A 15680-nucleotide genomic window follows, 5' to 3' on the forward strand; every position below is an offset into this window, starting at 1 on the left:
AAGAAATCTCGCTACGCCCTCCGACGAACCATCAAAAACGAATCCTACTACATCGGCTGTGATGCTCGTCGGATGTGGCAGGGCTTGCAAACGACCACGGATTACAAAGGGAAACCTAGCTGCGAGCTGTCCAGTGACGTGAGCCTACCAGATGAGCTAAACACCTTCAATGCACACTTCGAGGCTAGCAACACTGAGCTATGCATGAGAGCGCCAGTTGTTGTGGACGATCACGCTCTCCATAGCCGAAGTGAGTAAGACCTTTAAGGTTAACATTCTCACAGACGGATTATCAGGAGCCATACTCAGAGTATGAGCTGATCAGATGGCAAGTGTCTTCACTGACATTTTCAACCTCTCCCTGACCCAGTCTGTAATACCTACAAGTTTCAAGCAGACCACCATAATTCCTGTGCCCAAGAACGCCAAGATAACACGTCCTTACTATCGCCAGTAGTACTCACCTCTGTAGCCATGAAATGCTTCTAAAGACTGACCATGGCTCACATCAACACCATCATTCCAGACACCCTGGACCCACTCCATTTAGCATACCACCCCTACAGATCCACAGATGATGCAATCTCTATTGCACTCCACACTGCCTACATGAGAATACTGTTCATTGACTACAGCTCAGGGTTTAACACCATTGTGCCCTGCAAACTCATCACTAAGCTAAGGACCATGGAATTAAACACCCCCATCTGCAACTGGATCCTGGACCTCCGGACGGGCCTCTACCAGGTTGTGAGGGTTGGCAACAAAACATCTGCCACGCTGACCCTCAACATTTGGGCCCCTCAGGGGTGCGTGCTTAGTCCCCTTCTGTATTCCGTTTTCACCCACGAATGCGTGCCCGCTCACGACTCCAACTCACGACTCCAACTCCAACATGAGACAACTCTCTCTACAGTCAGCCAGCTCTGGGATAACTCTCTACAGTCAGTCAGCTCTGGTATAACTCTCTACAGTCAGTCAGCTCTGCGATAACTCTCTACAGTCAGTCAGCTCTGGGATAACTCTCTACAGTCAGTCAGCTCTGGGATAACTCTCTACAGTCAGTCAGCTCTGGGATAACTCTCTCTGCAGTCAGTCAGCTCTGCGATAACTCTCTACAGTCAGTCAGCTCTGGGATAACTCTCTACAGTCAGTCAGCTCTGCGATAACTCTCTACAGTCAGTCAGCTCTGGGATAACTCTCTACAGTCAGTTAGCTCTGGGATAACTCTCTACAGTCAGTCAGCTCTGGGATAACTCTCTACAGTCAGTCAGCTCTGGGATAACTCTCTCTGCAGTCAGTCAGCTCTGGGATAACTCTCTAGAGTCAGTCGGCTCTGGGATAACTCTCTACAGTCAGTCGGCTCTGGGATAACTCTCTACAGTCAGTCGGCTCTGAGATAACTCTCTACAGTCAGTCGGCTCTGGGATAACTCTCTACAGTAAGTCGGCTCTGGGATAACTCTCTACAGTCAGTCGGCTCTGAGATAACTCTCTAGAGTCAGTCGGCTCTGGGATAACTCTCTACAGTCAGTCGGCTCTGGGATAACTCTCTACAGTCAGTCGGCTCTGAGAACTCTCTATATGAGAGCATGTATACTCTTCTTCTCTTCTGAAACTGATCACTAGAAGGCCAGTATCCTGGAGTCGTCTCTACACTGTTGACGTTGAGACTGGTGTTTTGCGGGTACTATTTAATGAAGCTGCCAGTTGAGGACTTGTTTCTCAAACTAGACACTCTAATGCACTTGTCCTCTTGCTCAGTTGTGCACCGGGGCTTCCCACTCCTCTTTCTATTCTGGTTAGGGCCAGTTTGCGCTGTTCTGTGAAGGCAGTAGTACACTGTTCGAGATCTTCAGTTTCTTCATTCACACACTCACAGCTACACTCACTCACACTCACACACACACACACACACACACACACACACACACACACACACACCTACATTCACACACTAACAGCTACATTCACACACTAACAGCTACACACACACACTCACACACACACACACACCTACATTCACACACTCACAGCTACACACACACACCACTGGAGGCGGTGAAGATGGAGATAATTCCCTGAAAACCTCACTTCACTCTGGGAATAACAGTCTGACCGGTGCACATGGCCTGGATTAATTATTGATCCACAGGATACAGACTGGTTCAGAGAGGAGTGAAGGAGGGAGGAAGGGAGAAGACGTACTCTGCTGATGGGAGGTAGTGGCGTCAGAGAGAGTAATGAGAGGAGAGAAGAGAGGGAGGAAAAGAAGGAGAGAAGTGAGGGAGGAATGGAGGGGGAAGAGAGGGAGGATTGGAGGGGGAAGAGAGAGAGTAATGAGAGGAGAGAAGAGAGAGAGTAATGAGAGGAGAGAAGAGAGAGAGTAATGAGAGGAGAGAAGAGAGAGAGTAATGAGAGGAGAGAAGAGAGAGTAATGAGAGGAGAGAAGAGAGGGAGGAAAAGAAGGAGAGAAGAGAGGGAGGAAAAGAAGGAGAGAAGTGAGGGAGGATTAGAGGGAGAAGAGAGGGAGGAAAAGAAGGAGAGAAGAGAGGGAGGAAAAGAAGGACAGAAGAGAGGGAGGAAAAGAAGGAGAGAAGAGAGGGAGGAATGGAGGGGGAAGAGAGAATAATGAGAGGAGAGAAGAGAGGGAGGAAAAGAAGGAGAGAAGTGAGGGAGGATTAGAGGGAGAAGAGAGGGAGGAAAAGAAGGAGAGAAGAGGGAGGAAAAGAAGGAGAGAAGGGAGGGAGGATTAGGGGGAGAAGAGAGGGAGGAAAATAAGTAGAGAAGAGAGGGAGGAAAAGAAGGAGAGAAGAGAGGGAGGAATAGAAGGAGAGAAGAGAGAGGAAAATAAGTGAGGGAGGATTAGAGGGAGAAGAGAGGGAGGAAAAGAAGGAGAGAAGAGGGAGGAAAAGAAGGAGAGAAGTGAGTGAGGATTAGAGGGAGAAGAGAGGGAGGAAAGCAGGGGGAAGAGAGAGTAATGAGAGGAGAGAAGAGAGGGAGGAAAAGAAGGAGAGAAGAGAGGGAGGAAATGAAGGAGAGAAGAGAGGGAGGAAAAGAAGGAGAGAAGAGAGGGAGGAATGGAGGGGGAAGAGAGAGTAATGAGAGGAGAGAAGAGAGGGAGGACAAGAAGGAGAGAAGAGAGAGAGTAATGAGAGGACAGAAGAGAGGGAGGAAAAGAAGGAGAGAAGAGAGGGAGGAAAAGAAGGAGAGAAGAGAGAGTAATGAGAGGAGAGAAGAGAGAGAGTAATGAGAGGAGAGAAGACAGGGAGGAAAAGAAGGAGAGAAGAGAGAGTAATGAGAGGAGAGAAGAGAGAGAGGAAAAGAAGGAGAGAAGAGAGGGAGGAAAAGAAGGAGAGAAGTGAGGGAGGATTAGAGGGAGAAGAGAGCAAGGAAAAGAAGGAGAGAAGAGAGGGAGGAAAAGAAGGAGAGAAGAGAGGGAGGAAAAGAAGGAGAGAAGTGAGGGAGGATTAGAGGGAGAAGAGAGGGAGGAAAAGAAGGAGAGAAGAGAGGGAGGAAAAGAAGGAGAGAAGAGATGGAGGAATGGAGGGGGAAGAGAGAGTAATGAGAGGAGAGAAGAGAGGGAGGAAAATAAGGAGAGAAGAGAGGGAGGAAAAGAAGGAGAGAAAAGAGGGAGGAATGGAGGGGGAAGAGAGAGTAATGATAGGAGAGAAGAGAGGGAGGAAAAGAAGGAGAGAAGAGAGAGATTAATGAGAGGACAGAAGAGAGGGAGGAAAAGAAGGAGAGAAGAGAGGGAGGAAAAGAAGGAGAGAAGAGAGAGTAATGAGAGGAGAGAAGAGAGAGAGTAATGAGAGGAGAGAAGAGAGGGAGGAAAAGAAGGAGAGAAGAGAGAGTAATGAGAGGAGAGAAGAGAGGGAGGAAAAGAAGGAGAGAAGAGAGAGAGTAATGAGAGGAGAGAAGAGAGGAGAGGAAAAGAAAGAGAGAAGTGAGGGAGGAATGGAGGGAGAAGAGAGGGGGGATTAGAGGGAGAAGAGAGAGAGTAATGAGAGGAGAGAAGAGAGGGAGGAAAAGAAGGAGAGAAGTGAGGGAGGAATGGAGGGAGAAGAGAGGGAGGATTAGAGGGAGAAGAGAGAGAGTAATGAGAGGAGAGAAGAGAGGGAGAAATAGAGGAGAGAAGAGAGTGAGGAAAAGAAGGAGAGAAGTGAGGGAGGAATGGAGGGAGAAGAGAGGGAGGATTAGAGGGAGAAGAGAGGGAGGAAAAGAAGGAGAGAAGTGAGGGAGGATTGGAGGGAGAAGAGAGGGATGATTAGAGGGAGAAGAGAGGGAGGAAAAGAAGGAGAGAAGTGAGGGAGTAATAGAGGAGAGAAAAGAGGGAGGAATAGAGGAGAGAAGAGATGGAGAGAACATATGTGTAATAGCAGCAGTATAGATGTGTAATAGCAGCAGTATAGATGTGTAATAGCAGCAGTATAGATGTGTAATAGCAGCAGTATAGATGTTTAATAGCAGCAGTATAGATGTGTAATATTAGCAGTATAGATCTGTAATAGTAGCTGTATAGATGTGTAATAGCAGCAGTATAGATGTGTAATAGCAGCAGTATAGATGTGTAATAGTAGCAGTATTGATGTGTAATATCAGGAGTATAGATGTGTAATAGCAGCAGTATAGATGTGTAATAGCAGCAGTATAGATGTGTAATAGCAGCAGTATAGATGTGTAATAGTAGCAGTATAGATGTGTAATAGCAGCAGTATAGATGTGTAATAGCAGCAGTATAGATGTGTAATAGCAGCAGTATAGTTGTGTAATAGCAGCAGTATAGATGTGTAATAACAGCAGTGTAGATGTGTAATAGCAGCAGTATAGATGTTTAATCGCAGCAGTATAGATGTGTAATAACAGTAGTATAGATGTGTAATGTCAGCAGTATAGATGTGTAATATCAGCAGTATAGATGTGTAATAACAGCAGTATAGATGTGTAATAACAGCAGTATAGATGTGTAATAGCAGCAGTATAGATGTGTAATAGCAGCAGTATAGATGTGTAATAGCAGCAGTATAGATGTGTAATAGCAGCAGTATAGATGTGTAATAGCAGCTGTATAGATGTGTAATAGCAGCAGTAAAGATGTGTAATAGCAGCAGTATAGATGTGTAATAGCAGCAGTATAGATGTGTAATCGCAGCAGTATAGATGTTTAATAACAGTAGATGTGTAATCGCAGCAGTATAGATGTGTAATAGCAGCAGTATAGATGTGTAATATCAGCAGTATAGATGTGTAATAGCAGCAGTATAGATGTGTAATAACAGCAGTATAGATGTGTAATAACAGCAGTATAGATGTGTAATAGCAGCAGTATAGATGTGTAATCGCAGCAGTATAGATGTGTAATAACAGTAGATGTGTAATAGCAGCAGTATAGATGTGTAATAGCAGCAGTATAGATGTGTAATATCAGCAGTATAGATGTGTAATAGTAGCAGTATAGATGTGTAATAGTAGCAGTATAGATGTGTAATAGCAGCAGTATAGATGTGTAATAGTAGCAGTATAAATGTGTAATAGCAGCAGTATAGATGTGTAATAGTAGCTGTATAATTGTGTAATAACAGTAGATGTGTAATAGCAGCCGTATAGATGTGTAATCGCAGCAGTATAGATGTGTAATAGCAGCAGTATAGATGTGTAATATCAGCAGTATAGATGTGTAATAGTAGCAGTATAGATATGTAATAGCAGCAGTATAGATGTGTAATAGCAGCAGTATAGATGTGTAATAGCAGCAGTATAGATGTGTAATAGCAGCAGTATAGATGTGTAATAGCAACAGTATAGATGTGTAATCGCAGCAGTATAGATGTGTAATAACAGTAGATGTGTAATAGCAGCAGTATAGATGTGTAATAGCAGCAGTATAGATGTGTAATAGTAGCAGTATAAATGTGTAATCGCAGCAGTATAGATGTGTAATAGCAGCAGTATAGATGTGTAATCGCAGCACTATAGATGTGTAATAGCAGCAGTATAGATGTGTAATAGCAGCAGTATAGATGTGTAATAGCAGCAGTATAGATGTGTAATAGCAGCAGTATAGATGTGTAATAGCAGCAGTATAGATGTGTAATAGTAGCAGTATAGATGTGTAATAGTAGCAGTATAGATGTGTAATAGCAGCAGTATAGATGTGTAATAGCAGCAGTATAGATGTGTAATAGTAGCAGTATAGATGTGTAATAGCAGCAGTATAGATGTGTAATAGTAGCAGTATAGATGTGTAATAGTAGCAGTATAGATGTGTAATAGCAGCAGTATAGATGTGTAATAGTAGCAGTATAAATGTGTAATAGCAGCAGTATAGATGTGTAATAGTAGCTGTATAATTGTGTAATAACAGTAGATGTGTAATAGCAGCAGTATAGATGTGTAATCGCAGCAGTATAGATGTGTAATAGCAGCAGTATAGATGTGTAATATCAGCAGTATAGATGTGTAATAGTAGCAGTATAGATATGTAATAGCAGCAGTATAGATGTGTAATAGCAGCAGTATAGATGTGTAATAGCAGCAGTATAGATGTGTAATAGCAGCAGTATAGATGTGTAATAGCAACAGTATAGATGTGTAATCGCAGCAGTATAGATGTGTAATAACAGTAGATGTGTAATAGCAGCAGTATAGATGTGTAATAGCAGCAGTATAGATGTGTAATAGTAGCAGTATAAATGTGTAATCGCAGCAGTATAGATGTGTAATAGCAGCAGTATAGATGTGTAATCGCAGCAGTATAGATGTGTAATAGCAGCAGTATAGATGTGTAATCGCAGCAGTATAGATGTGTAATAGCAGCAGTATAGATGTGTAATAGCAGCAGTATAGATGTGTAATATCAGCAGTATAGATGTGTAATAGCAGCAGTATAGATGTTTAATAGCAGCAGTATAGATGTGTAATAGTAGCAGTATAGATGTGTAATAGCAGCAGTATAGGTGTGTAATAGTAGCAGCATAGAGGTTTAATAGCAGCAGTATAGATGTGTAATAGCAGCAGTATAGATGTGTAATAGTAGCAGTATAGATGTGTAATAGCAGCAGTATAGATGTGTAGTAGCAGCAGTATAGATGTGTAATAGCAGCAGTATAGATGTGTAATATCAGCAGTATAGATGTGTAATAGTAGCAGTATAGATGTGTAATAGCAGCAGTATAGATGTGTAATAGCAGCAGTATAAATGTGTAATCGCAGCAGTATAGATGTGTAATAGCAGCAGTATAGAGGTGTAATAGCAGCAGTATAGATGTGTAATAGCAGCAGTATAGAGGTGTAATAGCAGCAGTATAGATGTGTAATAGCAGCAGTATAGATGTGTAATAGCAGCAGTATAGATGTGTAATAGCAGCAGTATATACCAAGGCCAACTTTGAATCATTGATGTACCAGGATTATATGCACTGTGCAATAGCCTGGGGATGAGGTCCGTTGGAGGGTGACATATAGCTGGAGAAACAGAGGTGCACACAACACGGTTAGTAATTTTATGCAGGCTACTACTATACCATAGAAGAAGAAGTCTTTCCATTTCAGTAAGCTGTGACTGAGCTGTGGTAGTGTGTATAGCAGGGGTCCCCAACTGGTGGCCCGCCGGACGAATTTGGACACTGAGTGATTATATTTGGCCCCCCAAGTTTTCTTTGTAACTGAAAAAAAACATTTTTTAAATGTTGGACATGAAAGACTGTAAAAACTCTGTTTTGGTCTGTTCCAAAGTTTCCTCACACATAATACATTGATATATTTATTTGAATTTGTTTTGATTTCACCTTTATTTAACCAGGTTGTCCATTTGAGAATGAGTTCTCATTTACAACTATGACCTGGCCAAGATAAAGCAAAGCAGTGTGACACAAACAACACAGTTACACATGGGATAAACAAACGTACAGTCAATTACACAATAGCAAAATATATGTACAGTGTGTGCAAATGTAGTAAGATTTGGGAGGTAAGGCAATAGATAGGCCATAGTGGCTAAATAATTACAATTTAGCATTAACACTGGAGTGATAGATGTGCAGAAGAGGATATGCAAGTAGAGATACCGGGGTGCAAAAGAGCAACAAAAAAGATAACAATATGGGGATGAGGTAGTTGGGTGGGCTATTTACAGATTGGCTGTGTACAGATGCAATGATCAGTAAGCTGCTCTGACAGCTGATGCTTAAAGTTAGTGAGGGAGATATTAGTCTCCAGCTTCACTGATTTTTGCAATTCGTTCCAGTCATTGGCAGCAGAGAACTGTAAGGAAAGGCGTCCAAAGTAGGAGTTGGCTTTGTGGATGGCCAGTGAAATATACCTGCTGGAGCGTGTCCTACGGGTGAGTGTTACTATGGTGACCAGTGAGCTGAGATAAGGTGGGGCTTTCCCTAGCAACGACTTATAGATGACCTGAAGCCAGTGGGTTTGGCGACGAATATGAAGCGAGGGCCAGCCAACGAGAGCATACAGATTGCAGCTTTGGGTAGTATATGGGGCTTTGGTGACAAAACGGATGGCACTGTGATAGACTTCATCCAATTTGCTTAGTAGAGAGTTGGAGGCTATTTTGTAAATGACATCGCCGAAGTCGGGGATCGGTAGGATAGTCAGTTTTAAGAGGGTATGTTTAGCAGCTTAAAACCTCTTGTAACTCCCCATCCCGGGTCCGTAATCATCGACTGACACTCATTAGCATAACGCAACTAACAGAAATATTCCTAGAAAATATTCCTATTCATGAAAATCACAAGTGAAATATATTGAGACACAGCTTAGCCTTTTGTTAATCACACTGTCATCTCAGATTTTCAAAATATGCTTTACAGCCAAAGCTAGACAAGCATTTGTGTAAGTTTATCGATAGCCTAGCATAGCATTTTGTCCAGCTAGCAGCAGGTAACTTGGTCACGGAAATCAGAAAAGCAACCAAATTATTTTGTTTACCTTTGATGAGCTTCGGATGTTTTCACTCACGAGACTCCCAGTTAGATAGCCAATGTTCCTTTTTTCCCAAAATATTATTTTTGTAAGTGAAATAGCTCCGTTTGGCTGAGACGTTTGGCTGAAAAATCGCCCGGAAATTGCAGTCACGAAAATATTGCAAATTAGCTCCATAATATCGAGAGACACATGGCAAACATTGTTTATAATCTATCCTCAAGGTGTTTCTCAAATATCTTTTCGATAATATATCCACCTGGACAATTGGTTTTTCAGTAGGACCGATTGGAATAATGGCTACCTCTGTATTTTACGTGAGAATCACTCTGGGAGCCATCAGGTGACCAGTTGCGCAATGTAGCCGCTTCAGGGTATTCTTCAACATGCGTAAAACTACGTCACAATGCTGTAGACACCTTGGGGAACACGAAGAAAAAGTAACCTGGTTGATAGCCCATTCACTGCTCAAGAGGGACGCATTGGAACGCAGAGCTTTCAAAAGATGAGTCACTTCCGGATTGGATTTTTCTCAGGCTTTCGCCTGCAATATAATTTCTGTTATACTCACAGACAATATTTTTACAGTTTTGGAAACTTTAGAGTGTTTTCTATCCTAAACTGTCAATTATATGCATATTCTAGCATCTTGTCCTGACAAAATATCCCGTTTACTACGGGAACGTTATTTTTCCAAAAATGAAAATACTGCCCCCTAGTCACAAAAGGATTTATGAAGTGAAGGAGGCTTTGTTGCAAAATAGGAAGCCAATTCTAGATTTAATTTTGGATTGGAGATGCTTAATGTGAGTCTGGAAGGAGACTTTACAGTCTAACCAGATATATGAGATTGTATACAAATGTAAGCAAGGTTAGTTTCAGTCTACTTGCAGTTTACAAATGATTTGTAATTATGTTCCGACCCCGTAACCTTGCGCTCAAGAAAAAATCATCCTGCGGCTGAATCTAGTTGATAATCTAGTTGATAATCTAGTTGATAATCTAGTTGATAATCTAGTTGATAATGCCTGGTGTATAGTGCTGTGGTGGTATGGCTATAAGTATGTGTGGTATATTAGTATATTCGTGTAAAATACACATGTTTTTTGGGGTGGCAGGTAGCCTAGTGGTTAGAGCATTGTACTAATAACCTGAAAGGTTGCTAAATCGAATCGCAGAGCTACCAAGGTAAAACTCTGTCGTTCTGCCCCTGAACAAGGCAGTTAAACCCACTGTTCTTAGAACGTCATTGTAAATAAGAATTTGTTCCTAACTGACTTGCCTAGTAAATTTAAAGGTTAAATAAAAAAATACTTGAATGTACTACTTAAGTAGATTTTTGGGTGCATCTGTACATTACTTTTATATTTATATTTTTGACAGCTTTTACTTCTACTTCACTACATTCTGTCACGTTCTGACCTTTATTTCCTTTGTTTTGTCTTTATTTAGTATGGTCAGGGCGTGAGTTGGGGTAGGCAGTCTATGTGTGTTTTTCTATGTTGGGGTTTTGAGTTCAGCCTAGTATGGTTCTCAATCAGAGGCAGGTGTCGTTAGTTGTCTCTGATTGAGAATCATACTTAGGTAGCCTGGGTTTCACTTTTGAGTTGTGGGTGTTTGTTTCCGTGTGAGTGTTTGCTGCCACACGGTACTGTTTCGGTTTTCGTTCATGTTCACGTTTATTGTTTTGTATTTCATAGTGTTCAGTTTATGTCTTAAAATAAACGTTATGGACACTTACCACGCTGCGCATTGGTCCTCCGATCCTTCTCGCTACTCCTCCTCAGAAGAGGAGGAAGAATGCCGATACACATTCATTAAGAGCATTATATACTTTTTACTCCATACATGTTCCCTGACACCCAAAAGTAGTTACATTTTGAATGCTTAGCAGTAGAGAAATGGTCCAATTCACACAATTATCAAGATAGCATCCCTGGTCATCCCTACAGCCTCTGATCTGGAGGACTCACTAAACAGAGAACATCCCTGGTCATCCCTACTGCCTCTGATCTGGCGGACTCACTTACCAAGATAGCATCCCTGGTCATCCCTACAGCCTCTGATCTGGAGCTTGCTCCTGGCTATATATACATTTAAAAACTGGAAAACCATGCCATCTGTTTTTTTTTTTTTTTTACCTTTATTTAACTAGGCAAGTCAGTTAAGAACAAATTCTTATTTACAATGACGGCCTAGGAACAGTGGGTTAACTGCCTGTTCAGGGGCAGAACGACAGATTTGTACCTTGTCAGCTCGGGGGTTTGAACTTGCAACCTTCCGGTTACTAGTCCAACGCTCTAACCACTAGGCTACCCTGTCGCCCCCCCCTGCTTAATAAGGAATTTGAAATGATTCATACTTTTAATTTTTATACTTAACTATATTTTAGCAATTACATTTACTTTTGATATTTAAGTATATTTAAAAACAAATACTTTTAGACTTTTATACAAGCAGAATTTTACTGGTTGACTTTCACTTTTACTTCAGTCATTTCCCATTAGGGTATCTTGACTTTTACTCAATTATGACAATTGGGTTATTTTTCACCACTGGTATTGAATGCTGATGTGGAGGTCGTATGGCTGTAAGTGTGTATAGTGGTGTGATGTGTGGTCGTATGGCTGTAAGTGTGTCATCCCTCAGAAATAGAACACAGTGTAACCTACAGGGACTGATGGGAACGCTTGCTCAATGCTCACAACCAGGCCACTGCAGCCCTCAGACCAATCACAGGATAATATGTGTCACACCCTGATCTGTTTCACTTGTCTTTGTGATTATTTCCACCCCCCTCCAGGTGTCGCCCATCTTCCCCATTATCCCCTGTGTATGTATACCTGTATTCTCTGTTTGTCTGGTGCCAGTTAGTTTTGTTCCTTCAAACCTACCAGCGTTTTCCCACTGCTCCTGTCTGTGCTTTAGTGCCTATCCTGCCTGTCCTGACCCTGAGACTGCCTGCTTTCCTGTACCTTTGCCCCCACCTGTCTGGATTCTGACCTCTGCCTGACCTGACCGTGAGCCTGCCTGCTGTCCTGTACCTTTGCCCCACCTGTCTGGATTCTGACCTCTGTCTGCCTTGACCCTGAGCCTGCCTGCTGTCCTGTACCTTTGCCCCACCTGTCTGGATTCTGACCTCTGCCTGACCTGACCCTGAGCCTGCCTGCTGTCCTGTACCTTTGCCCCCAACTGTCTGGATTCTGACTTCTGCCTGGCCTGACCCTGAGCCTGCCTGCTGTCCTGTAGCTTTGCCCCACCTGTCTGGATTCTGACCTCTGCCTGACCTGACCCTGAGCCTGCCTGCTGTCCTGTAGCTGTGCCCCACCTGTCTGGATTCTGACCTCTGCCTGACCTGACCCTGAGCCTGCCTGCTGTCCTGTACCTTTGCCCCACCTGTCTGGATTCTGACCTCTGCCTGCCCTGACCCTGAGCCTGCCTGCTGTCCTGTACCTTTGCCCCCACCTGTCTGGATTCTGACCTCTGCCTGCCCTGACCCTGAGCCTGCCTGCTGTCCTGTACCTTTGCCCCCACCTGTCTGCATTCTGACCTCTGCCTGACCTGACCCTGAGCCTGCCTGCTGTCCTGTACCTTTTCCCCCCACCTGTCTGGATTCTGACCTCTGCCTTACCTGACCCTGAGCCTGCCTGCTGTCCTGTACCTTTTGTCTGCCCCTGTTCGAGGAATAAACTTTGTTACTTTGACACTGTCTGCGCCTGGGTATTACCTTAAACCTGATAAATATGCCTACATTTATTAGACAGACAAGACACATATCCACACTGGAAAATTCTCAGCAACAAAAGAGTGATCAAAATTATCTTTACTTGTTAATATTTGATGTCATGTCTAAATATGATGATCATTTTTATGTTTCGGGCATTGATGTGATAACAGTTGACAAGTATTGATTATAGTATTGTGATATATGCAAGGTAAATTCCTGAAGAGTCTATTGACACACCTGTGCATCAATCTAAGAAACGTAATGAAAAATTCCCCATCGAAATCCGTCAGTGTAAATAAACTAGAGATCGCCGTTTGGTTTGCATGGGCTGCGTCTCAATCCAACACATTCGTCTATGTCAGCCTTTCGCATCTGCGTTGGAAGGTGGCTGGAGCTATAGAGGTGTTTGTCAGACCATGAGACACCCAAAAAATCTGTCTTTTCACGAACACGTCTGTAGCATCTGAACTGTCCTATGACCCCTCTATGGAAAGGGGAGGCTCTCACGAACACGATGGTGTTCTCCAATTTGCTCTACGGCTCCTATATGTGTCACGTGACCCGTCTGAAGGTAACCCATACAAATGAATGGAAGTATGGAGGTAGGTGACCTCTCTTATATCTTATTGGATAAAATACTTCAAAAACCTCATTCCTTATGATTTATTTTTTAACTGTCTTTTTTGCCATTTATGAATGCCTTATTCAATGCATTTCTCTGGGATACAGTAGTAAAGGCCAAATTCTATATTTTATCAAATCATTTATATTTTTTATACCTGAAGGGATGCTTAAATTAAAAATCAAATAGCTAAATGGTCAATGGTATGACCATCTTAAAACAGACCCCCTTCCCCATCCCAACGGCATAGACTTTTAGAGGTGTGTGTGTGTGTGTGTGTGTGTGTGTGTGTGTGTGTGTGTGTGTGTGTGTGTGTGTGTGTGTGTGTGTAGACGATGGTGTACAAATCAAATTACAGCGGTCCATCACATTGTCAGGCAGACAACTCAGACAGGTGAGTTAGGGACAGAAAGAACCATGCCCTCAGTCCATCAACTCCCCATTCCACACACACACCTTTCTCTCTCTCTCTATCTCTTCCACCCCTCTCTCCATCCTTCTCTCAATCCCTCTCTCCATCCCTCTTTTCTTCACTCTCTTATCCCATAACATAACGTACTGTCATGACGTTGCCCTCTTTGGACACAGTGAGCACCATCCCCCTACCTCTGCACCATCCCCCTCTTTCTGTCTCCTACACCCAGGCTGCTGTGGTCAGAGAGGTCGACAATTCCCAGAGGAGATCCTCTCCTCATGACCAGAGTATAGAGAGAGAGTGAGTTTTCATAGAGAGAACAAAGGAATTTCTTCCACCTCACAGAACTTGAGGTCCGAACAACATTTATGTTCCGGAGAAGGTATAAAAGATCGGTGAAGAATCCAGCTACGAACTGGTCCGTTTGGTACAATTTTGTGAAACTCATGAGACAATACGGCCACATTACCATAACGCTGTTTATACAATAGCCTCAGTTATGAGGCTTACATCTAATTGTTGTATAAAATGACTGAGTAAAGATGAAACTATTTGTGAAATGATGTGATGCTATGTAATGATGTTAAAGTGAGAGAATTGTATTTCTGTTTTAAAGATTCACAAAGTCATTGGCACGCCCCGAGGGGCACAGACAGGACCTGGCGTCATGGGACAGCCCTTTTCTATGTTACGAATTAAAACCCCACCTGGGTGTTCCCACTTCAGACCGAGCTTACCTCAATTACTAGAGGGCTAAGGGTTGAGACCAGTTTACCTCGATAGAGAGAGGGCCAAGTTTTAAGACCAGACCTGTATCACAGAGGGAAATAAGGTTTAAGTAGATTGCTGAATCTTTTAACCATCCCATGTGGTTAACCTGTTGCGTGTAGGGAGCAGTATTTTGATGTTTGGAGGAAAAACTTACCCAAATTAAGCTGCCTATTTCTCAGGCCCAGAATCTAGAATATACATATAATTGTCAGATTATAATAGAAAACACTCTAAAGTTTCCAAAACTGTCAAAATATTGTCTGTGAGTATAACAAAACTGATATTGCAGGTGAAAACCTGAGGAAAATCCAACCCGGAAGTGGCTTCTATTTTGAAAGCGCCATGTTCCATAGCCTGCCTTCGCTCCATTTAAAGGGATATCAACCAGATTCCTTTTCCTACAGTCTTTAGTTATGTTCACACCATGTCTTTAGACAAAGATCACATCGCATCATTGCATGACTGTGTCACGGCTGGCTGAAGGACTGGACCAAGGTGCAGCATGGTAAGCGTACATTTTGACTCAATTTAAAAATGAAACCGACAAAACGAAGAACAAAAAAACAACCGTAAAGCTTTGGGCTATGCACCCTGAACAACTACACAGTTAAGTTCACACAAAACAGGTGGGGTAAAGGGGTAACGATAGACAGCTGTCCCTGATTGAGAACCATACCAGGCCAAGACATTGAAATACAGAACATAGAAAAAAGGACATAGAATGCCCACCCTAGTCACACCCTGGCCTAACCAAAATAGAGGATAAAAAGCCTTTCTATGGCCAGGGCGTGACAGGCTGGGTGCCAGCAACGTTTTTATGCACAACAGCTTGGAGAAGCCATTTTCTCTCTCTCTCTCCTATTGAAGAAGCTACAGTCCCGGTTGATATATTATCGATTATATATTGTAAAAACAACCTGAGGATTGATTATATTATATTATTGATTATGGGGCGGCAGGGTAGCCTTGTGGTTAGAGCGTTGGACTAGTTGGACTAGTGACCGGAAGGTCACAATGCTACCTTATATAATGTTACTTACCCTACATTATTCATCTCATATGCATACGTATATACTGTACTCTATATCATCGACTGCATCCTTATATAATACATATATCACTAGCCACTTTAACTATGCCACTTTGTTTACATACTCACCTCATGTATATACTGTACTCGATACCATCTACTGTATCCTGCCTATG

At 42.7% G+C, this 15680-nt stretch overlaps 1 protein-coding gene across 1 annotated transcript in view; it reads left to right on the forward strand.

The window, feature by feature from the left end:
- The first annotated feature begins 498 nt into the window (after window positions 1-498).
- The window catches only part of LOC139385794 (succinate receptor 1-like), a 35143-nt gene continuing 19961 nt past the window's right edge, over window positions 499-15680 (forward strand). The window contains exon 1 of the mRNA XM_071131041.1: window positions 499-809. Within this exon, the coding sequence (XP_070987142.1) occupies window positions 499-809 (311 nt within the window). The remainder of the gene's footprint in view (window positions 810-15680) is intronic.

The sequence above is a fragment of the Oncorhynchus clarkii genome, chromosome 27 (assembly GCF_045791955.1).
Source record: "Oncorhynchus clarkii lewisi isolate Uvic-CL-2024 chromosome 27, UVic_Ocla_1.0, whole genome shotgun sequence".
NCBI lineage: Eukaryota > Metazoa > Chordata > Actinopteri > Salmoniformes > Salmonidae > Oncorhynchus > Oncorhynchus clarkii.